Below are 22,978 nucleotides of genomic sequence, written 5' to 3'. Positions count from 1 at the left end.
GCCCATCGCTACAAATAGCAAGCAAGCATTGGGTTCACATTACATTAGTGTATACACCTACTTTATTCTTCTTTATTATCTAGCTTTCTGCTTGGAAATTATACAAATGTGAAACCGTGAATATTTTTTTCTAAACGGGTAAAAATAAGGCTGTAAAAATTAAAATATTACTAATAATAGCATTGAAGTTGAAGAGAAGGGTGGCCATATCAAAATATTCAATTTGATACGCGTGGCCATATCAAAAGGATAGAACTTTGCCGCTGAACAAATCAACAACAGCTGCTGCTTACGACCAATTATGGTTAGACACATGTCTAAATTTTAATTAAAAAAAATCAAAACTTAAATACGTATCCAACTATGATTAATCGTAAACAGCAATTGCTGCTGATATTTCAACAGCCAAGTTTAGTTCATATCAAAATATTCGATTGGATACGTGTACGTGGCCCCAAAAGCATGTAATTGAGAGAGATAGAATAATTGACTAACTAGAGTTCAGTTGGAACAGTGAGGTGGCGAGACGTTCGGATCGTCATTAACTGTTTACTGTTGTAGCGGTAATTCATTTACGGATCAATTTTACATCCTCCCTTCCATAACGTCTCCCTTGTATAATTAATTACTCTTCATTTTTGTATTAAATCCTGACCATATATTTAAAATTTAAAAGATGTAGATTAGCGAGTAAAAAGTAGTTTGACCAAAAACAAGTCAGCAAACAAGTAAAAGTTATCCAGGGGTGTTTCGATAACTCGCACAAACATAGGATGGTTTGTTAAGCATTAAGTTCTGTTATTTTTAATTCTTTAGCTTTAACTTTGATTTAGTAGGTACGATTGTTTTGATTTGAATTCTGTAAATATTTTACTAACACCTACGACTTAATTCCGTCATTTTTTTCGACAAAATTAACGAGAAACATGCATGTGAACTATTTTACATCTTAAAACAAGGCCAAATCATCTATAACAAGAAGTTAATGTCTACCAACCGTAAGAAGTACATTGAAACAACAACTTACGGAGACCAACAAAGATGAAATAATGCATGCTCTTCTTTTCCACGTTCAATATTTATTGCTTTTCCATTTCCAAGCAACTGGAGTTACGTAGGGTTGGAGGAATACCATACCCATTCATTGCACTAGGCAAGATAGTTATGCATCTAGAGTCTTTTATACCGTTCAAAACTTAATAACATGATAAATACACCAACCTAATCACCCAACACACCATTAAATCCATCTTATCAGTCACTAATCCTTTTCAAATTATTTGGCCTGCGCCTAACCATTCTCCTTTAACTCCGTTGAGCTTCTTTTCCACTTTTTAACATATAATTCAACGTTAAAGTCTCACCAATAACTCAAACAAAACCTAACTAATCGAGAATACAAACACACTTGGCACGAAAATTTCTTCCATTCAAATTATATTTGCAGTGATTGCTACACTGAAAAGGAATTCAACATCTGCAGCACTCCGGTGAGATACTCTCACCCGAATTCTTTATGTATACAAAAATTTCTTCCATTCAAATACTATCAGTCTAATAACTTGATGCCACCCTCTAAGGTCTAGGATTCTAGGTTGACCTTGTTCGCTCCTCTTCCTCGCACCGTACTCATTCTCCGATCAACTTTAGTAACCGTAGCCTGTCACAACATGAGCAAGAAGTTGGCAATTTGCATTTTGACAAGACAATAGCGGAATAGAGAGCACTAGAATATCTGCAAACCTGAGTTGTCCATGGGGTTGCCGGCGGGCACTGCTGGTTCTGGCTCTTTAATCTCGACAACTACACAGTCTGACATTAAGAAAGTTTTCGCAACAGAGGATGCATGCTCCAGGCAACATCTCACCACCTGAAAAATAAAAGGAATCAAAATTTCGGTAAATTATGTGCATGAGATTTTGATTTTATTCGTGGAAGTCCATGATGGCTCTAATGCAGATTCTGTACAGAAACCCACCTTGGTTGGATCAATGATTCCAGCAGCCATTAAATCTTCATAGTTTCCAGTGGCAGCATTGTATCCATACTTGGGATTGTCATTTGAAAGCACCTGAAAAAGGAGACTCCAATTTATTAAAACAAACATAGCATTCAGAGAGTAAGCGTGGTATATTCTATATTGAGCCAAACGAAAGAATACCTTCTCACTGACAACACTTCCATTTACACCAGCATTCTTGGCAATTAATTTCAGAGGGTAACTAAGAGCTCTTTTAACGATATCTGCTCCAACCTGCAATTACCATTTGATTTGAGCCAATATTCAATAGAATTTCAGTCATAATGAGAACCTTCTTCTGAGTCATACCCCAAAAGATAGGGTGAGTTTAATAATCAACAATACGTTACCTTTTCTTCATCATTATCAAGAGTATCTTTGATTGTGTCAACCTTCGATGCTAACCTCAGAAGTGTGCATCCACCTCCAACAACAATACCTTCCTCAACAGCTGCCTGGACAATTACCAACGTTTTAAATTTTAAATGTTCTTTAATGCACCAAAGATCAGATGAAAGAAAACAAGTATTTAACATGAAAATATTAGTTTGAGTTGCGTTACCTTCGTTGCATTCAGAGCATCTTCGACCCTCAGCTTCTTTTCTTTCAGCTCTGTCTCAGTTTGTGCTCCAACCTTGGGAGAATTCAAGAAAAAGTTAATAAAAATGAATTACAATTGGCATACATCATAATCCAAATTGTCTTCGTGTATATAGAAACTTACCTGTATAACAGCAACACCACCAGATAGTTTTGCAATCCTTTCATTCAGCTTTTCTCTTTCATAGTCCTGCTCTGCCGCCTGCATCGATGTTTAACTTGTTAAGACTATAAAGAATGACAAACGTCCATAAGCGTTTTCTAGAGAAGGAGAAAGAGGGTTTCACCTCAATGAGGTTCTTAATTTGGGCAACTCGCTTGTTAACTGCTTCCTGGGTACTTCCATCACCAACAATTGTGGAGCTATCCTTTGTAAGAACCACTTTCGAAGCATGGCCAAGGACCTCCTTTCCAGCATTCTCTAATGTGAGTCCTACCTCCTCTCTGATAACAGTTCCTATAAGCAAATTAATAGTATCTCAATATCACATTACAAACAGAAAACTATAAGGGAGACTCATAGGTTACACCAGCCCTCTATTCAAACAGGAGGAAGAACTATACTATTAGCACACAAGACACCTAGGCAAGAGTTGAGACCAAAAAACGATAGACATAAAAGTACCTCCAGTTAGAATAGCAATATCATCAAGGTACTGGCTCTTGCGATCACCAAACCCTGGAGCTTTAAGGGCAGCAATCTTAAGAGCTCCTCTTAGCTTGTTTACAACAAGAGTTGCAAGAGCTTCTTGTTCAATGTCTTCTGCAATGATTACAACTGGGTATCCTCCTCTAATAGCTTCCTCCAAAATGTTAATAAGGTCCCTTGCATTTGTAATCTTTTTATCAACAAGAAGCAACTGCACACAACCCACTCTTGTATTAGGAGGCACCAATAACACATTGAAAATTAAGTTTTCATCACCCAGGGAAGGACGACAAGTTACCTTGCAGTTCTCATATTCAACTGCCATTTTCTCGCTGTCAGTGACAAAGTAAGGTGAGATATAACCACGATCGAATTGCATTCCTTCAACAACGTACAGGCTGTTCTCAGCGCTCTTTCCCTCTTCAAGGGTCACCACACCTTTCCTACCCACCTTGCTCAAAGCTTCGGCAATCATGTTTCCTACTTCATAGTTGTTTCCTGCACTAACAGCTGCCACATCTGCCAGCTCACTGTCTTCAACCTGCAATGAGTTGTAAACTTTTCTTGTTCTGAGGAGACTTAAGGAATATGAAGCAATGCAAAGAAACACAGGAAATCATAATGCTAGCACCACATGGTCGATGGTTGAGACTGAAATAAATCAGAAAACAATTTACGCTACCTCTTTAGAGATCAACTTAAGCTCATTTACTAGAGCTCTGGTGGTCTTTTCAATGCCACGTGTGATTAAAACAGGGTTTGCCCCAGCTGCAACCACCTGAACAATTGAACTCAATTAACAGAAGTTTCCACACAATCTCTCCCAACAAAATGCAATCAGAAAGACCATGGTACAAACCTTGACACCTTCAGCAATAAGACCTTGTGCAAGAACAACAGAAGTGGTTGTACCATCACCAGCTAGGTCATTAGTCTTGGCAGCTGCCTGTCTCACTAACTTAGCTCCAATGTTCTCAACAGGGTCCTCCAACTCAACCTTTAAAGGCCGAAAAGAACAAAGTTAATAATCTCGAAATGCAGTCCTCAAGTGACTCATGCAAACTGTCCTAAACTCAAAATTGCAATCTCTTGGACAAAGTGAATACGTTTCATCTCAGAATTTTATTCAACGAAAAACGAACATCATGTAGCTCATATGCTTTGCCAAACTCACAACATGCTGCACTCATCTCACACTACAACTTGAAATGCTAAAAGAAACATTGACGCTCAAAACGTAAAGGAATCTAAGTTCATGTGCTCAGAAGTTAGAACCACAACATATAAAAGCAAATATGAGAACACTTGAAAGCTTCAAACTTGTTCCCTCCGAAAACGTGAAACAAGAAAGGATCATATACCTCTTTTGCAACGGTTACACCATCGTTAACAATTTTGGGGGAGCCATACTTGCTCTCTAGAACGACATTCCTTCCCTTTGGACCAAGTGTAACCCCAACAAGGTCGGCGAGCTTGTTGACACCAGTCTGTGTAACAATAAGATAGTAAGTTAGAGCGCGTAAAGATAGAGCATGGAAACAAAATAGCAGCCTTGCTCTTCAAAAGACTCACCTGTAGTTTCTTGATGGCAGAGCCATCCTTGTTGAAGTGCAATTCCTTGGCCATGGCACAGATCCTGGGAGACCGTGTCCTCCTCAAAGCCACATTCTGCCTTCTAGAGACGGAGAATGAAGAGAATGAAGCACGAGACGACAAGTTGTCGAATTTCCTGTCAATGACACGGCCGCTAGGAGCAGCCAAGGAACCAACTGAAGTCATGGCTGCAAATGTGGATGCCATCTACCCTTGTCAAATTCAGTAACATCAGAAACACGACAAGTCAGTAAAATACTTATAGCCATGTAAAAGCGCATAATCCGAACAACAATATACGAGCCACAGATAAAGCCAGCTGAACACATTATCCAATTGGTTATTGAAAAAAACAATTCATCCATATTCAATTAATGGGAAAAAAACCAATTTCATGTCTTTTCATTTGAATTCAAATGGATGATTAAAATCAAGGTGAACTGAATTCAAAAGGAGCAAAGAACAAATCCAATACAAAACAAAACAAGCTGCAAGGAAAACGAAACAAAGAATCCAAAAGGGCTTCAATTGATACGGAAAGCGCACAACACAGACGACAACCAGCCGCCTCTCAAAAGCACCAGAAAACAGTAAATATTGAGTCACAGGGCTTCAGGAGCGAGAGAGAGAGAGAGAGGTTGAAGAGAGGTGTCACCTTAGAGCCAAACAACGAAGTGGAAGACTAGAGAGCAGCTTCTTCTGGGTTTTGGTGGGTTTGGATAAGAAACGGAGCGAGCACAAAGGAAAAGGAGTGAACTTGAGTGAAATCTAAAAAAAGGTTGCGACTGCGAGCGAGCGACGCATTAGGTTTAGCCTCGCAGGGATTCAATAATGTTATAGGGACCCACTGCCCACCCTTGACTTGAGCTCTTGAAACCTTCCAGACCCAAACTCCATCCGGACCGTCGGTTGCCCATTCGTTTGTCCTTCTTCCGAACACTCTAGAACTTGGAGACTCCGACTACGCAGCAAGCATGAGTGACGTTTCGGTATATTGGGCTCAAATAATTTAAAGATTGGGCTTTTTGTTTATCTCAAGAATCAAGACATTGATATGCTTTTCTGTGGCCTCCTAAAAGGCTAAACCAAATGGATCACTTTTTTTTTCTTTCTTTCTTTTGTCAACTGGAATGAGATCATTTTCACAAAATCCTCCCCATCAACTAATCCGGATTTTTAAAATTTGATCCAACGACTAAAAACAAGGGTTCACTTTAAAACTTATAATAACTTTAGCCGTTTAATCAAATTTCAAGGGTCCAGATTAATTGATGGATAAGATTTGATGAAAATGATCCGGAGATAATCTCTTTCCTTTTTTTCTAGGATATTCATTAAAGATCAACTAGGTCAATTAAGTTTAAATTGTTTAGTAACTATGTTACTCAGTTAAATACGGAAATTTTAACAATGTTGATCAAAACGATCAAACAAGTTTTAATAGGGTTGATTTTTTGATGACTTACTTAGAAAATACGTGGTTTAAAGTTCCAATCTTTGAAGATGAGTGAACTAGATATAGTGATGTCACTCCGGTGACATGTCATCATCACTCTTCTGCCTCTGCAGTCTGCACTTGTTTCATTTTATATGTAGTTTATATATTCTGTGTTCTTGTCAAATGAATATTGCATTATCAACAAGAGAATATATGCTTTGAGATTGATATTTACGCAAAATTACAATAATCCAATTACAAATTATCATCACAGAAGCCATATATTTTCTCAGACGCACACAAATGAAGCTAACAAACCAAACAACACATGCATGTCCGTTACACCGGGTCTTCTTTTCTTTTAGTTTCAGCTTCCGGAAACTGGATGATCTCGGTTACAGTTTTTTTGTCAGAAACTTCCTCCGGAACCTGCAGAGGCTCCAAAGAGTCAACAATATCTCGCATTAGAGGCCTTGCTTTTGGGTTTCGGTTCAAGCAATGATACACTAGCATGGCTGCCTTTTGAACTCCTTTAACAGGATAATCTCCTTCTAGTCTCGGATCAACAATGTTCAGCACCTTCTTCTTCTCTTTCAGCATCGGGAGAGCCCAGTCGGTAAGGTTTTGCTCTCGGGCTGGCTGTGACTTGTCTAAAGATTTCCTACCGGTCAGAAGTTCGAGAAGAACAACACCAAAGCTATAAACATCACTTCTAGGAGTTAGATGGCCTGCACGTATGGAGATGGAGATATAGTAAATGATCTTTAGTTCCCAATATGAGTTCAACTGTCGATTTTTAACAATGCAATCCTAATTTTGGACGTTATGGGGAACAAAATGAAATGACTTCATCTCCATTTGGCTTACAAAGACCTTCCTAATTGCCAAAAGATGCGTCTAAATTTGTAACAGAACTTACCTGTCAAGATGTACTCAGGTGCGGCATATCCATATGTCCCCATTATGCGCGTAGAAACATGAGATTTGTCCCCCACCGGTCCATCTTTTGCAAGGCCAAAGTCAGAGAGCTTTGCATTATAGTCCTGTTTTGAGACATTCAAAGAAGGTGCGATTGTAATCCGATTGAAATTACTCAGAAGATCAATGATACGTATGCTGCAGTAACTGAAATCAGCTCATTCGATCAATCCATGATTTTTTTAATGACCCCTAGAGAATATCATCCATACTTGGATTGAATCCGGAAATAGAGACTAGACAGTGCAATTGATATGGTAATTGGTACACGTCCCAAGTGATGTAATTTATTCTCTTTGAAAAAAAAAAATCAAGTATACTAACCAGATCCAACAGAATATTAGATGTCTTAAAATCACGATAGATGACAGGTTTCTCGGCCTCATGGAGAAAGGCAAGTCCTTTAGCAGCACCAAATGCAATCTTCATCCTTATGGACCAAGTCAGAGGAAGCAGCACTCCTATAAAAAGGGAAATACGCATATGATATACAGTCTTATATTATTCCACAAAACTCACCAAATAACGAATAACAGCATGACTTGTCAATTGTCATAGGTTTCACAAAATTATACGGTTTGCCCCAAAACAAGTCTCTTTATGTCCCTTTTGGCATTTATCTTCCATTTTGATGTGAAAATGACATTTGACAGAAGTTCTAGAGATCATTTTTTGCCACTTTCATGGCCATTCTTTGTTTAATCTCTTTCACATCCTATGACAAATATATTCAACATCCTGCATTGCCATCATATGCGCAAAGGGTCGTCCAGACGGGCCAGATGCAAGAAGCTTTAATAAAGCGAAATTGGAATTGTCTCAAGTCTTTGTGCCTGGTCAATCATATTTCTGTTCCATTGTTATATTTTGTCTTCCCGTTCTCTCTGTAATTCTCTAAGCATTTCCAGATTAATCAGAGAATTATTTTTTGGAAATTAATATAGAAAACGAGAGAGAGAAAATACTTATGTGCTTACTGGAAAATAAATTGTTTTCCACACTACCCCGAGCCATATACTCATATATCAGCACCCGTTGTTCATCCTCACAACAATATCCGATGAGCTTTACCAAATTTGGATGAGAAAGCTGCCCCAAAAATATGACTTCGGCCTAGAAATGCACAAATCAACCTCTTAATGAAACTGATCTTTCTTTTAATCTTCTTAGTGAGTTAAAATACAGAACACCAAGCTTACCAGCCATTCTCTGTGACCTTGATAACTGTTATCACCGTCATGAACTTTAACAGCTACAGGAAGGGGGTCAATCCCCTCTCTTAAATCCTCAGTAATGAACCCCTTATACACACTTCCAAATCCTCCCCCACCCAACATGCGATCTTGCCTGAAGTTTGCAGTGATTATCTTTAGTTCACTGAATGTGAATGCAATCAAAGGATTTGCAGCTGAATCACGACGTAGGATCTCAACTTCTTCAGGATTTGATGGTAACTTACTATCATCTTCCCTATGTTTCACTGAGGGGCTCTGGTCTTTTGAGGACTCTGGAGAGAAAATTGAGAGCATAACATGACACGTCTGAACCATCCAAATCCAATCACAACTAACTTGAAGTGCATCATATAGAAAGAACTAAGAAAAACAATTAAAATAAAAATCCCTGGCATGGCAGAGTAGGGTATGCACCATCAACTTTTCGAAGGTAACATGCAATTCTTTTTTACATACCAAAGTTAATATTTTATAGCAAAATGTGTAATCTTTTAGTCTCCTGTGCAAGTTTAGTTCTAGATACAAATGTATACAAGAGGGATAAGCTAAATCTTCGATTGTCTTCGTATGGACCAGGAGGAAGCTGAAGATTAATGGTCCCACAAAGTAAAGACTCGAGCATATTGTTGAGAGTTGTCCCACATCGGTGAGGGACAAGGTTTGCTATGTGCTTATATGATCTTGGGCTACTCCCCATATTAGCAATTGGTTTTATAGGGGAACCTCAATTTCACATATAACTCCAAATAGAAGGAAGGGAAAAAATTGAACTTTGAACAAGAAAGGATATGCTTTTGAAAACTCGCTAGAATGAACAGAAATACTAGTAAGAATCAAGATAAGATACAAGGCACCGGCAATGTAGAATATCCACTTTCGTGCGGGAAAGGAAATCTAATAATCTATTACCTTTTCAACCGGCCATATGGAAAAGGTGAAAAAGTAGATCCTCTTCATTTGTTTTTTCCTCTAAACATAAAGAATCCAACAAAAATAGTATAACCTACTTCAATATCAGCAAAAACTAATGAAAAGTTAGAGAATCAGCTCAATTTTTCGATTTCGGTCTTTTGGTATATCTCAGTCCAAACAAGTAAAAGAAATGATCTTTTTGCATATGGTTATGTGAATCATCCTAAAAATGCAATCTTGATTTCCATTTTCACAAGAGAGTCTATATCAATTTGATTAACGAATTCTTTTTGAAATTTCTGTTGCATGAGGAGGAACCAGCACATAATTTAATTTATTAATTATGGATCCAAAACAGAGCATGATCATTTGAATGTTGAACCAAGGTAAGGTTCAACTCTAATCTCTCACTAATCTAATCAGAAAAAAGAGCAGAAAAAACAATCCATAAAAAAGAAGGAAAAAGAAGCAAGATTTATGATGGGGACTAACCTGACTTGGCATTGGAAGAGACTCTGTAAACAGAAGGTTCCCGACTGTACCAGCAATTCCCCATTATTTCCAAAACCAGAAGAAGTAAAAAAACCAAAAAATCCCCACTTCCTCCTCACCAACCACCCATCACCATTTCACAAGGATGAATTGGATTCAGACCCCCAAATGAAAAGCAAATGAAATTCCAAAATCAGAGCCAAAAGAGTAAAGAGCGAACTTAAGTGGGGAAATTGTTTTCTTCTTGTGAGTTTGAAATTGTTGAAGAATGAGGAGGAGAAAGAGTGAGAGAGAATTCTTCTTCTTGGTGGTAAGGTAATGATGGGGTGGAGAGGAGAGGGATTGAGGTGGGTGCTGGTTCTTGGCCATGGCAGAAATGGGCCCGCATTAGTAGAGAAGGGTTTTTTATTTTTTTTATTTTTTTGGGATTCAAAAATATATTGTGCTTCCTTGTTAGTGCGCAGATATGGTGGATTTCAATTCCACCAATCTTTCTTTTTCCATCATTCTCCATTTCCAACACCTTCTCTCTCTTTTCTTTCTTCCTTTAGTCCACATGCCTCTTTTTTTTTTTTTTGACCCTTTCCCACTCTTTATCAGTACACAATAGGCAATAGCAGGAAGGTTTGCAGTCAGCGGCTGCTACCTAACTTTCATTTTTCTAATGACAAATTGCATTCATAATCCATCAGAAGGCCAATTCAACCTAGGAGAGGCCACGTCAACAAGACAACCAGCACCAATAAAATAAGGTTATCTAGCCACGAAAGACTAATACATAACCGTCATAAGATAACAATATGTTAGCATTAAGTTATTGCAATTCATTTGGATCAAAATAAGTCGTATTAAAAAGGTTCTCAGAGAGACTGTGGACACTAGTATTAATACAATTACCACATATATGTGGTTGGGTAATGTAAGTATGCAGATATTAATGTATAGGGCAATCCACTCTTGAAGCATTATAGTGGATAATGAACTTGTTCCATGAGCATGAGTATAAAATCAAGTTGAACCCAATTCATTTGGCTTCTAACTGTAACTTGCTCAAAAAGGTACCAAAAATGGGTCAACTTAAGATAAGTACATATTAGTTTTGCTTTTCTAGCTGCACCTACAATGATAATGTAAATTAATATACAGGACACGAATCTTGTAGTTAAATTTATAGAGGCAGATTGTCTGCCCTCCTGTTTGGATGCCTTTCTCATTCCTTCTATTTGTTAAGTTACGTCAACATTTTATATTCTTATTGTTTTTTGTCTTATTATTTCTATAAAAAAATTAATATAAAATGTTGACGTGGCTTAACCATGACCCACAAAATAGAAGGGGATGGGAAATGCACCCAAACAGGAGGGCAGACAATCTGCCTCCTAAATTTATACACTTTTATCCTTGCTATTCATGGCAACTATTTTTTTCCCCCCTATTCTCAGGAAAAGATTGATTTTATTAATTTATTTCTCCACTAATTTTGGCTCGCAAGATTTTGAAAGGGTGTGATTGTGATAGACTAGTTAAAAGATACAAACAAGACGAGCATTTATAGTGATTTTGTTAAAATTATTCTAACTCAAAATGATGTGAACAAACACCATCACTAAAAGTATCTTGATTCACACTCACTAAAAGTGATATATGTATATCTCTTTCTGTTTCTCTTGCTAATAATCTAATACTATTCTATTTTATTTTAGAAGACCTAGGAAATTGGTGTAACAAACTCACACCAGATTTTCTGCACGCCCAAACTACGAAAACAATTTGCAACTCGTCACTTGTCACTTGGACGGCACATGAAAATATATCATGATATTTTTATAATATTTGAAATTTTTATGTATCTCAATGTGTCTGCATAATACTTATACTACTTTCCTTTTAATGAAGGCAACTGGGAAAAGAAGGAAAGGTCAATTCCTCCAGAAAATTGGAGTTGTTAACTTGTTAATCACTCAAGACTAAACATAATTAGCAACAAAATGGGAAATGTATGATGAACTTAATTTTGGTCAATCTCCCACCCTTATGACTCTAATTGACTTCACTGAGTTTGACAAAGATTGTAACAATTGTTCTTCTTTAGGAAGAAATCTTTGATTAGACTGCCTGACAATATATTTTATTCGATTAGTCTCACAGAAATGAAAGACTATGTATGTTAATCTCTTCTAAAATGTATCATGCTCAAAATTCTTCCATTTTCAACATTATATAGCGCATGCAATTTTTCAAGCAGAGAACCAGTGAATGGTGGGGTCCAATCCCACCTCTATAATAGTCTTTAGTCTATATGGTGCATATAATGTTGTCCAATTTCGGACTAGCTAGAAACCCCTGGAGATGAGATAAGATGGGATGATGACCACAGATTGATATGGAAGGAAAGGAACGGAAGAAGGCAAAGCTCACCACCTCCCTCTCTCTCTCTCTCTCTCTCTCACTCTCTCTCTCTCATGCTAGCTGAGCTCCACCACTACCACGCGTGGCCTCCAATATCAATGTCTTTGTCTCTTCACAATAGTGCTTAATTAATAGATATATCTAATAACAAATTATGTATACAAGTTTTCTTCCAAAAAAAAAGAAAAAAATTATGCATACAAGTTTTATGGTACATTATTTTTTGGTTGATTTGATGAGTGTACCCACGGTTATATAGTGAAAAACAATGCAAGTTTCTTTGGCTTAGCACCAGGAACCGCCAGGGGAGGAGCGCCAAGAGCACATCTAGCGGTGTACAAAGTATAAAGGACTACGATGGGAGGTGATCTGAAGCAGACATTCTTGCAGATGATGCTTTGCACGACGGAGTTCACGTGATATCAGCGTCGTTTGGATCAAAGCCGCCATTTTTGCCACTGTTTGTATCACTAGCTGCAATTGGTTCATTTCATGCAATGCAGTTGGGCGTTAGTGTGGTGTTCTCTGCAGGTAATGAAGGGCCAGACCCCTCACAGGTCACAAACGTTGCTCCTTGGGGAATTTGTGTAGCTGCTTCCTCCGTTGATCGAATGTTTCCAACCCGAATAATCCTATACAATAAGCTCCTTGTTGATACATATAAATCATGGGTTATACATGGCATTACATGTTAATTATGATACAGTGATGAAAAAGTCAAATTTTAATTACTTTGTTTGAGGTGATACTCTAATTTAATTAACAGTGGGTCACGACCCTAATCATTTCGTTTATATATATTTCAGCACCTTAATTAGCTGAGTCATTCATAAATCTCCATTTTTCACAGGGAGAAAGTTTTATTACCACACCTACAAAGGCAAAATTAGCAGATGCAATCATATATTTAGTTAATGAGTGACCTCTCTCTCTCTCTCTCATAATTTTCCATCTGATCTATTAATCACTTGTTAATTATGTAATTTATTAAATTAAAATGCAGGTTTTGCAGGCCAGGGAATTGGATAAAATCAAAGTTTGCGGTTCGAAGAGTAATTCTATGCTTCTCAAGTATAGGACCATTGAGGCAAGCAAAAGCAGCTGCCAAGAAAGCGAATGCATCGGGTTTGATCTTTGTGGAATCTGTGACAAGGCAGGTTGCCGTCGACATCATCCCCTCAGTCCATGTCAATCTTCCATGTAAGTCGCTCTCCAGCAACGCAGTTAACCGCACTTTTTTAAAATATAGATATGTTCTCGATATTATTGATATTGTCAGTACTTCAAACTAGTTGTTGGTAATGTTGTCGACAAATTTGACTGCACTTAAATTCGTGACATGTGTTAATACTGTGTACTATACCACAATACCACGCACGAAACCTGTTGTGCGAAGAGAAGCAAGTAAAACTATTATCGGTAAGTCTCCAGCGTACTTGTCTTCAAGAGAACCAAGCTCACTTGCACCTGATATTCTCAAGGTATCAATCTGCATCACCCTGCGTGTATATATACCATAAGATGTACTTCTATACAGCCGATCATACATACATGCATTATACAGTAACAGAACATGATCCACATTCCCACCTTGACACATTACAAACAGCCAGACATAAGTGCTAGGGGTAAATATATTGGCAACATGGGCTCCTCAAACATCTCCCAATTTGACACTTGATGACAAACTTTCAGTGAGCTGGAATTTTCCGTCGGGAACATTAATGTCATGCCCTCATGTGTCCGGAGTCGTTGCCCTTATCAAATCTGCACATCCGAATTGGTCTCCCGCAGTCATTAGGTCTACTCTCATCACCATAGGTACGTGTTCAGAGCGTCTTACGTTGGTGATTTTAGTCTTGCATAAAGTGTTTAAAAAATGGTTTTGACTGGATGCTCACATTTTGTTAGTACTTGCATATAAAAACAGCCATTGATCATCATTCATGTTCAATTGTCACAACAAACACGAGGGACACATCCTTTGACAGCATTCTAGCGGATGGATCAACGAAAGCCTCCATCCCTTTGACATTGGTGCCGGCCACATTGATTGACCCCATCAAACCGATGGATCCAGGCCTCGTTTACGGCATGAAAACAAGCGAATACGTTCTATTCCTCTGCAACATTGGCTACACCGGTGACCAAATCAATCAGATTTTCTTTGCTCTCCCGGAACTGACACAAGCTGTCCACAAGTACCAACTTCAAATTTTCAGCATAAAATACGCCTCCATCACAGTTTCCAATTGCCAATCTCCAATCCACCGTGACGATCAAAAAAAGCGTCCGCAACGTGGGGAAAACTAAGAATGCGATTTATTTTTGTACCGTTTTGGAAACTGATGGAGTAGAGGTAGAAATATGGCCTATAGTTTTTATATTTTCATAGTTAAAACTAGAAAATACATATTATGTGATGCTCAAACCACAGAAAAAGTCTCAAGGGAGATATGAATTTGGAGAATAGATTGGTTAGATGGCTTCCACGAGGTTAGGAGTTCCTTGGTTGTATCTATCAACACCATTTACTGTGACTCTCATGAATATTACATCATTGACACTCATATAATCGTTATTTAAGCTCATTTTAAATGTCGTTTGACACTTTAAAAAGTTATTTTATGGTTAAAATGCATGATGACTTTTCATCAATATCAGCTCACTAAATTTTTAATACATGTTCTATCACACATATGTTCTTTTTTTTTTTTTGTCAAAATCACACATATGTTCTACTATTACTGTTTTTGTTTTTTGTTTTATGTTTTTCAATTCTAGGGGATAAATTTATTAGAAAAACTAATGAAAAATGTTTGAAAACTTTGAGTTTTAATGATAAGGATAAAATGAAGGGTAAAGTGAATTGTACCATGATTGATTTTTTAGTGTAAAAATATGATTTTTCGTTAAAATGAACAGTACCATAAACTTTTGGTTAAAATTTCCAAATTTATTTGTAACTTTTCCATCAATATAGGCAATAAAGTAATAAATAAAATGTCCTAAGTTGTGTTTGATGAATTACTTTGTCTTTTTTGTTCAAATATGAGTTACTTCGTCAAACATGACGTTTGGGCCATAATACGGATAGAACTTTTGTCAAACCGGCTGTATACGCCTTTAGAGAGGCTCGGGAGATACCATGGATAGAATCGGAAAAAACATACAATTCCAAAAGCCCTATATTTGTGTGTGTGGTCGCACAACTACATGATTTGACATACAAACTTGAGAATTTTCCTCTATTTTACTTAGAATTGAACTGAATAAGTTATATATTAACCGATTTTATGGGTGAACTTGGCCAAATTGCACCCACCCCACCTCTATGGAGGAGAATCAAGGTTATGTTACATGGAGCAAAAAGTAATTATAATGGGTTTTTATCACAAATGTTATTTGAAATTGACCCTCATCATCAAGATGGTCTTTGAAATTTAAAATCAATCAATGTAGTACCTGAAAATAGGTGTTGCAAATCAATGTGGTCATTCCGTAACAATTTTGTTTAAGTGCTGATGTAGCACATAAATGGGCCTCATAACTCCTCTTTTCTCACAAATGATCATTAAAATTGATTCACGACATTTAAATGGTCATTGAAATTGACTCACGACATTAAAATGGTCATTGAAATTGACTCGTGATATCAAAATGGTCAATGAAATTGAAAATTGATCAATGTAGTCCCGCAAGTAAGTGTCTCAAATCAATGTAGTCATTTTGTCAAAATTTCTGTTATGCGCTGATGTGACACATAAATGGGTCACATAAGTCTAATTAAATTTTAAAAAAATTACAAATATGCTTAATAATTTAATAGTTAATAAAAAAATTGTCAAAACCCAAAAACATAGTCCTACAATCACCTCCGATCCCAGTCCACATTTCTCTATCTCATTCGCTCTCTATTATCTAAAAAAAAATTCAATACACCCATATTACACTTTGATACCCTTTATCGAATTGAACCTGGATCAATATCACCTTTGGTGATGGCTTGGCCCATTGGCAATGACTACTGGGACATCACCATTAACATTTAGGCAATCAGCATCCTCACAACCTTAATCTTGGAAAGCTTGTTCAGCGCTTTCCTGGTGGTCTAGTGATGCAAAGAACGACGAGGTCTGCCTTCAGATAATGAGGTTGTAATCGAGGTGCGTCTATTGTTGGTTGAATAACTATTTCCACAACCCCTCTTAGGCCTTAGTTAAGCCTTGTGCATTTGAGAATTTATGGAAGGGATCTCTCTTTGGAGTAGGCCCTACTATAACAAAAAAAAAATATCATTGTGCGAAAAGGTATTTATACAAAATTTTAATTAATTATTAAATCAACATCATCACATAATATTTTTTTTTTACATAATTGTGGCGAAATGATCATATTGATTTGCGACACCTATTTTGAAAAACTACATCGATTGATTTTCAATTTCAGGGACCATATTTATGATGTGGGTCAATTTCAATGACCATTTTGATGGTGTCGGTCAATTTCAGTGATAAAAACCTGTAAATCTTGTGGGGCCCATTTGTGTGTCATATCAGCACTTAACAAAATTGTGACGGAAGAACCATATTGATTTACGACACCTATTTTTAAGGATTGCATTGATTGATTTTTAATTTCAGAGACAATTTTGATTAATTTAGCTTATAGTAGCTTCACAACCCATAGAAGAATGGTCGTTGGTAAACTCATGAAAAATCAAGAGGCAGTCGTTGATGTCTAGGGGAGGGAGGGACTAATTATAATTTGAGTTATAGATCTTTGTAAAATTCGGTTGCTCACGGTGTAAACCCCATAATGCCCACAACACCCCCCAAGTAAAATGGTAGGGTTTTGCCACATGCCCCAGTGCGATGGGGCATCGATGTCCTTTTGTAATTAGGGTTTTCAAACTCCTCCCGAGAGGGATACATTCAACTCAGATTAAAATCACCGGGCCAATCACTTTCACCTTGACCCTGAAAGACTAAAAACGGCATTGGGGAGTCCTATGAATAAAGGCCACGTGGAAATTTGGTCCAATAGGAGTGGCCCGATGAGCTCACAACGTGACCCGCGGGTGATTGAATGCGAGTGCTGAAGAGGAGCCGTGGTGCTATTTGAATCACCGCTTTTGGATGAAAAAAACCCTCTTTCCAAAAACCCAAACCCTTGGCGGCTGTGAGACCCGTTGTTCCCTCCTCTCTCTCTCTCTCTCTCTCTCTCTCTAAGCATCGAGATTTCTCTCTCCGATTGCTAAAACCCAATCACCTCTCTCTGGGATTTAGGGTTTTTGGTAATACTTAGGACAGGGAAGGAGAAGTAGAAGATCTAGCTATCAATTGACAGCCATGGCCACCGTTGCTCCTCCTGTGGAACGTATCCTAATCTAAAACTTTAGACTTTAGCCATCTGGTTATTGTTTGTTATCGATTTTCCTTATTCTAATTGGATCTGTTCTTTAGTGATTAGTTTTCGGTGAAACTAGATCTTCTCTACCTTTGTAGCTATTATGGCTTACATTAAATTTGTAGATCGCTGTGAGTTTCTTCTATGGCGTTTGTTTAGTTTTTGGGATTGTGGCGCTTTGTGTTGGTTTTATGGATTTCTATGCTTGACTTGTGGTTTTGTAGACCGTGTCTGAAATTTATGGCTGTATGTGCGACAATTCAAGTTCTTGGTATGGATTTGCTTAATTTTTTGAATTTGGTGTTGTTTGATTAAGTAAAGATTGACGTGTGCTTGGTTGAATTGAAGTTTCATATCAGGTGATTTTTGTAAATTGTTTGTAACTTGTAGATGGAGTGAATGAATTGACTGTTCCATATAAAATTCAAATTATTTTCACTGCTCCAGAAGGACCAGAACCTAGATTTTTTTTGTTGATTGGGTAATAGCTATTACAAATTTACAATACACACAGTAAAACAGGCACTGTACATTAGACATCTCGATTGATTTACAAAATTGTTTATATCCTTCACCGTTTGCGTTCTTTAGAAGCAGCAGATTTGCTACAGAAGATGTCATTAGACTCTCAAACCAAGACTTTGGAAATTCCTGAGCCTACCAAGAAGGTACCGTACTTTGCAATGTAATGATTGTCTGTGAATTTAAGATGGGATAATTATTTGCTAAACATAAATGAAACATGAAAATTCGGCCATGAGAATTGGACCATGAAAAAGTATTAAGAAACTGCATTTGAAACATTCATTCATTTACGTTATATATGGTTCTGAAGGTTGATTTCTTTTCCATGCAGCCTTCTGGTAACCAATACGGGTCTATTGATTCTGGCAATGCTGCAAATGGACAGATCCCAGCAGAGCGCTCTGTTACCCCATTGTTACCTGATTTCACGGATCCATCTATGTGCTATCTCCCGAACAGTTATCCATCGACTGCCTATTACTATGGAGGTAAAACTTATGCCTGAACTCTCTGCTTGAGAATGGTTTATTGGTGGATTGTTAGATTCTTCATGAAAATTAATGTGTACATTTTGATAGGAAATTCATGTGTATGATATGGATGGTTTTGTGGATTTCTTTTAGGTTATGATGGGACTGGCAGCGAGTGGGATGACTACTCGAGATATGTAAATCATGAGGGAGTAGAGATGACTTCTGTAAGTTCTTTTTCCCTTTTGTGTAATGTTTCATGGTGATTGTGTTTGATTTGGGTCTAACATAAATTCGTTCTCTTAAACTTATAAGTTTGTTATCTGCTTGTGTTTTTAAGGGTGTTTATGGGGACAACGGGTCTCTGATATACCACCATGGGTACGGGTATGCACCTTATGCCCCATATTCTCCGGCAGGCTCCCCTGTTCCGACTATGGGAAATGATGGTCAGTTATATGGACCTCAGCAGTACCAATACCCTCCCTATTTCCAGCCTCTGACTCCAACCAGTGGACCATACACTCCCAACCCTGCTGCCCCACAAACTGATGTCGCCACCTCTGTAGCTGCTGACCAAAAGCCACTGTCTGTGGAAACAGCTAATGGAATTTCCAACGGCATTGCAAACAGTGGAGGTGTGAAAGGAAATAATGTTTCAGCTCCCTTGTCAACATATCAAAACTCGTCTTTCAACTCTAATGGTTCATATGGAAGGGGTGCTTTGCCAGGACGTGTTCCTACTCCTGGATACCAGGACCCAAGATTTGGTTTTGATGGGTTGCGTTCTCCTCGTCCATGGTTAGATGCCCCACTTTTTTCGGACGGGCAACCTAGACCAGTGACAAGTACAATTACTTCGTCAATCTCCAATGGCAATACCAATTTTTCTTCAAGGAATCAGAATTACCGTCCAAATTCTCATTACATGGTATGTTGGTCACTTGCTTATATTTATTTATTTTTATTTTTTATAATCTTTGCTTTGTAGTCTTACTTTTGGAGACTACCTTATTCCACCAGTGGAAATATCATCCGAGTTGTATGGCACGACTGTTCAATTATGGCCTTGGCCGCATATCAAACCTCTAACCTTTTGGTGTGAGAACATCTAAGGCATGGAGGAATCTTGGTATTGGATATCCTTTAACCGGTTGAAGGTGAACAGTCTTCCAATGCTAATAGATGTTCTGTGGAGGCTGAATCTGAATATTTACTTTCAGTGTTCTACTGAGATGTTTTCACTCTTACAAACTTCATTTATTTGATCCCACAGGGTTTGCACCACCCAAGGCCATTGTCAGGAATGGGTGCAGCTCAAGGGTTTATAAATAGGATGTACCCAAGCAAGTTGTATGGTCAGTATGGAAACACAGTTAGATCTGGTATGGGCTTTGGGTCTCATGGTTATGATTCACGAACCAATGGACGCGCATGGCTTGCTGTTGACAACAAGTATAAACCCAGGGGAAGAAATGGTGGCTATTATGGATATAGTAATGAGAACATGGATGGATTAAATGAACTAAACAGGGGACCTCGGGCGAAGAGCTCCAAGAATCAAAAGGGATTTGCCCCTAATGCATTAGCAATCAAGGGGCAAGTACCAACGAATCCTAGTAATGATGAGGAAAACGAAAAAACCAGTGTCCCAGATCGAGAACAATACAACAAAGCAGATTTTCCCGAGGAGTATACTGATGCCAAATTCTTCATCATTAAGTCATACAGTGAGGATGATGTTCATAAGAGCATTAAGTATAATGTTTGGGCTAGTACACCAAATGGCAACAAGAAGCTTCATGCTGCATACCAGGAGGCTCAGGAGAAATCTGGTGGCTGCCCTGTTTTTCTTCTCTTTTCGGTAAGCATCATCCATTGCTGTTAGGACTTGTGAGGTTGTAGTTTAAAAGTTTTATTGGGTTTGAAGTAATTTACTTGTTTTCTTTTTAGGTCAATACCAGTGGACAGTTTGTTGGCCTTGCCGAGATGTTGGGCCCTGTTGATTTTAACAAGAACTTGGAGTACTGGCAGCAAGACAAGTGGAATGGCTGTTTCCCTGTCAAGTGGCATATCGTTAAAGATGTTCCCAACAGTTTGCTGAAGCACATTACTCTTGAAAATAATGAGAACAAGCCTGTGACCAACAGTAGGGACACTCAGGAGGTCAGTTCACAGCTTAGTGTTTCTTTTTTGCCTTGACCTTCTTTATTTTTCCCTTGTGAATATTAATCTTAAGGGTTTGTGTAGGTCAAATTGGAGCCGGGGCTTAAAATAATTAAAATCTTCAAGGAACTTTTAAGCAAAACTTGCATTCTGGATGACTTTGGGTTCTATGAGGCCCGCCAGAAGACAATTCAGGAGAAGAAGGCTAAGCAACAGCAGTTTCAGAAACAGGTAAATACTATGCCTTCCTGTTAATTTAGCTGCCCCTTTTATTTTCTTCTTTTTTTCTTCTTATATTGCCGTTTAGAGATGAATGTTAACAATTCCAAATACTTAACATTTGACCATTTGAAAATGCCTAAAAAAAAGGTATGGGAAGGAAAAAACAATGATGAGAAGGAGCAGGTGGAAAATGGGCAACTGAAGACTCAAAATTCATTGGAGGTTCCCGCTGAGTTGACCAAGGAATCTGTTCCGGCGGTGAGCGGAAGTGAGGAGCCGAAAGTTGCAGAAAATGGATCAATTGCATCTGGAGATGCCCCAAAGGGTGCTAAGCCAGTTGTGTCAGATAAGAGGGTTGTAGCAAACGGGGTTGCGAATGGTTGCTAGCTTCTGCCTTGCGTAATGGCGGTCCATGCTCTTGCGGTGTTCTTGTAAAGGTTTTGTGTTGGAAGTATGCTGGTGGTAATGAATATGTTGGAGAAAACTAGTTTCCAATGCTGCCTACCTACTTGTATGGACCGCCGTCCTGATGATAGTGACTTGCCCTGCTAGAATAGTCAATAGTTCATTGAGGAATGGCAAGTCAATAATGTCTTGGAGTTTCTTGTATCTTTTTCTTGGGCAGGCTAGGGATCCGAGTAATCGTAGTGGTGCCACCCCCAGAGTTTTTCATTTGGGTTGTCAATTTACAGGTGTTCTGCAGAAGCTCTTAACATGTTTTGGGTTGCCTAGGATTTTGGGTTTAGGGCTTATACCTTTAGTGCTTTCTCCTTGTTTTACCTTTGCCTTTTACTTGTTTGGTTATTTCCGGTCTTGTAAATCTAGATCATAGCCTCTTCCATTTGGGGAGCAAGTTTTTGCGTTTGTAATTGTAAGTGAGCTAGAAGAAGCAAGGTGGGAAAATATTGCAATATAGTCAGTTTAAAATTTTATTTTGTTTCATATTTTCTTCATGTCTGCCGTGTCGTGTGTTTGTTGTGCTTGTAGATTTATTCTGTTGGGAATTTTAGTGCCAAGAATAAAATCAGAGGAGATGCTCGTTGCAAAAGTTTGTATGGTATATATTTTTAGGAAAATTAATGAAAATGATTTGAAAATTTTGAGTTTTAATCAAAAGGATAAAAATATGTTGTAAGTAAATAGTATTATGAATGATTTTTTAAAGTAAAAATAAATAGTATCGGAAATGTTTAGTTAAAACTTCTTTTATTTTTTCCTTCTTTTTCGTTTTATTCTTTGCAACTTGTGATGGGAAACAGGGTAAGCTCCACTGGTCCTCGGTCACGGTCTAGCAAAGTTAAATCAGCCCCTATGGGCCAGTGAATCGATGCCAATTGCAAGAAACAAAGTCCATTCACATAGTTCATATCGATTTTGGTAGCATTCAGTAAATGAAATTGTTATTGACGTTTTAAAAAGGAAATTGTTATTGTCACTCTAAAATTCTTATTCTACACTTCAAACTTTCTATATTTAGAAAGAAAAATGCATTTGTGAGTAGTGTAGAATGAGATTTTTGGAGTGCCAATGTAATATCCCACATCGCCCAAAGGAGTGATCCTTAAATGTATATTCCTATCCCTATCTAGCACGAGGTCTTTTGGGAGCTCACTGGCTTCGGGTTCCATTGGAACTCGAAAGTTAAGCGAGTAGCGCGTGAGAGCAATCCCATGATGGATGACCCACTGGGAAGTTGCTCGTGAGTTCCCATAAACAAAATCGTGAGGGTGTGGTCGGGGCCCAAAGCGGATAATATCGTGCTACGGTGGTGGAGCGGGCACGGGAAGTGACCCACTGGGAAGTTGCTCGTGAGTTCCTAAAAACAAAACCTAAGGGCGTGGTTGGGCCCAAAGCAGACAA

General features: G+C 38.1%; 4 protein-coding genes across 12 annotated transcripts; 2 read left to right on the top strand and 2 right to left on the bottom strand.

Moving 5' to 3' along the window:
• Window positions 1–1,408: 1,408 nt before the first annotated feature.
• LOC126589623 (ruBisCO large subunit-binding protein subunit beta, chloroplastic) lies at window positions 1,409–5,684 on the bottom strand. 2 transcript variants are annotated; one of them, XM_050254979.1, is made up of 15 exons: window positions 5,518–5,684; window positions 4,842–5,069; window positions 4,631–4,756; window positions 4,129–4,266; window positions 3,952–4,047; window positions 3,568–3,810; window positions 3,246–3,480; window positions 2,908–3,077; window positions 2,745–2,822; window positions 2,583–2,654; window positions 2,371–2,475; window positions 2,162–2,254; window positions 1,979–2,071; window positions 1,744–1,870; window positions 1,409–1,660 (listed from the first exon to the last, which is right to left on the bottom strand). In XM_050254979.1, exons 2-15 carry the CDS (start codon window positions 5,067–5,069, stop codon window positions 1,647–1,649), a joined length of 1,818 nt encoding a protein of 605 aa, XP_050110936.1. In that variant the 5' UTR covers window positions 5,518–5,684; the 3' UTR covers window positions 1,409–1,646. The 2 variants fall into 2 exon arrangements, with proteins under 2 accessions (XP_050110936.1, XP_050110937.1); XM_050254980.1 differs by having other exon boundaries at window positions 4,842–5,074; window positions 5,518–5,681.
• An 811-nt stretch (window positions 5,685–6,495) lies between these two features.
• On the bottom strand, window positions 6,496–10,497 carry LOC126588279 (probable serine/threonine-protein kinase PBL16). Its single transcript, XM_050253359.1, has 6 exons — window positions 9,918–10,497; window positions 8,478–8,785; window positions 8,256–8,391; window positions 7,603–7,739; window positions 7,220–7,343; window positions 6,496–7,028 (listed from the first exon to the last, which is right to left on the bottom strand). Exons 1-6 carry the CDS (start codon window positions 9,979–9,981, stop codon window positions 6,640–6,642), a joined length of 1,158 nt encoding a protein of 385 aa, XP_050109316.1. The 5' UTR covers window positions 9,982–10,497; the 3' UTR covers window positions 6,496–6,639.
• A 1,754-nt stretch (window positions 10,498–12,251) lies between these two features.
• Window positions 12,252–14,924, top strand: LOC126588665 (subtilisin-like protease SBT3.18). Of its 7 annotated transcripts, none has more exons than XM_050253769.1 (4): window positions 12,252–12,857; window positions 13,177–13,236; window positions 13,330–14,147; window positions 14,257–14,924. In XM_050253769.1, the coding sequence occupies exons 3-4, from the start codon at window positions 14,051–14,053 to the stop codon at window positions 14,637–14,639; spliced, it is 480 nt and encodes a 159-aa protein (XP_050109726.1). In that variant the 5' UTR covers window positions 12,252–12,857; window positions 13,177–13,236; window positions 13,330–14,050; the 3' UTR covers window positions 14,640–14,924. The 7 variants fall into 7 exon arrangements, with proteins under 7 accessions (XP_050109726.1, XP_050109731.1, XP_050109730.1 ...); XM_050253774.1 differs by having other exon boundaries at window positions 12,252–13,236; window positions 13,330–13,526; window positions 14,022–14,147; XM_050253773.1 differs by having other exon boundaries at window positions 12,252–13,236; window positions 13,330–13,807; window positions 14,022–14,147.
• A 2,542-nt stretch (window positions 14,925–17,466) lies between these two features.
• LOC126589385 (YTH domain-containing protein ECT4-like) lies at window positions 17,467–22,060 on the top strand. 2 transcript variants are annotated; one of them, XM_050254664.1, is made up of 9 exons: window positions 17,467–17,705; window positions 18,330–18,403; window positions 18,592–18,748; window positions 18,884–18,957; window positions 19,071–19,661; window positions 20,007–20,594; window positions 20,684–20,896; window positions 20,981–21,127; window positions 21,266–22,060. In XM_050254664.1, the coding sequence occupies exons 1-9, from the start codon at window positions 17,678–17,680 to the stop codon at window positions 21,503–21,505; spliced, it is 2,112 nt and encodes a 703-aa protein (XP_050110621.1). In that variant the 5' UTR covers window positions 17,467–17,677; the 3' UTR covers window positions 21,506–22,060. The 2 variants fall into 2 exon arrangements, with proteins under 2 accessions (XP_050110621.1, XP_050110620.1); XM_050254663.1 differs by having other exon boundaries at window positions 18,327–18,403.
• The last annotated feature ends 918 nt before the right edge of the window (window positions 22,061–22,978 follow it).

This window comes from Malus sylvestris, chromosome 11 (assembly GCF_916048215.2).
Source record: "Malus sylvestris chromosome 11, drMalSylv7.2, whole genome shotgun sequence".
Lineage (NCBI taxonomy): Eukaryota > Viridiplantae > Streptophyta > Magnoliopsida > Rosales > Rosaceae > Malus > Malus sylvestris.
Note: the sequence above shows the minus strand (reverse complement) of the source record. Positions and strands in the feature narration are given on the sequence as shown.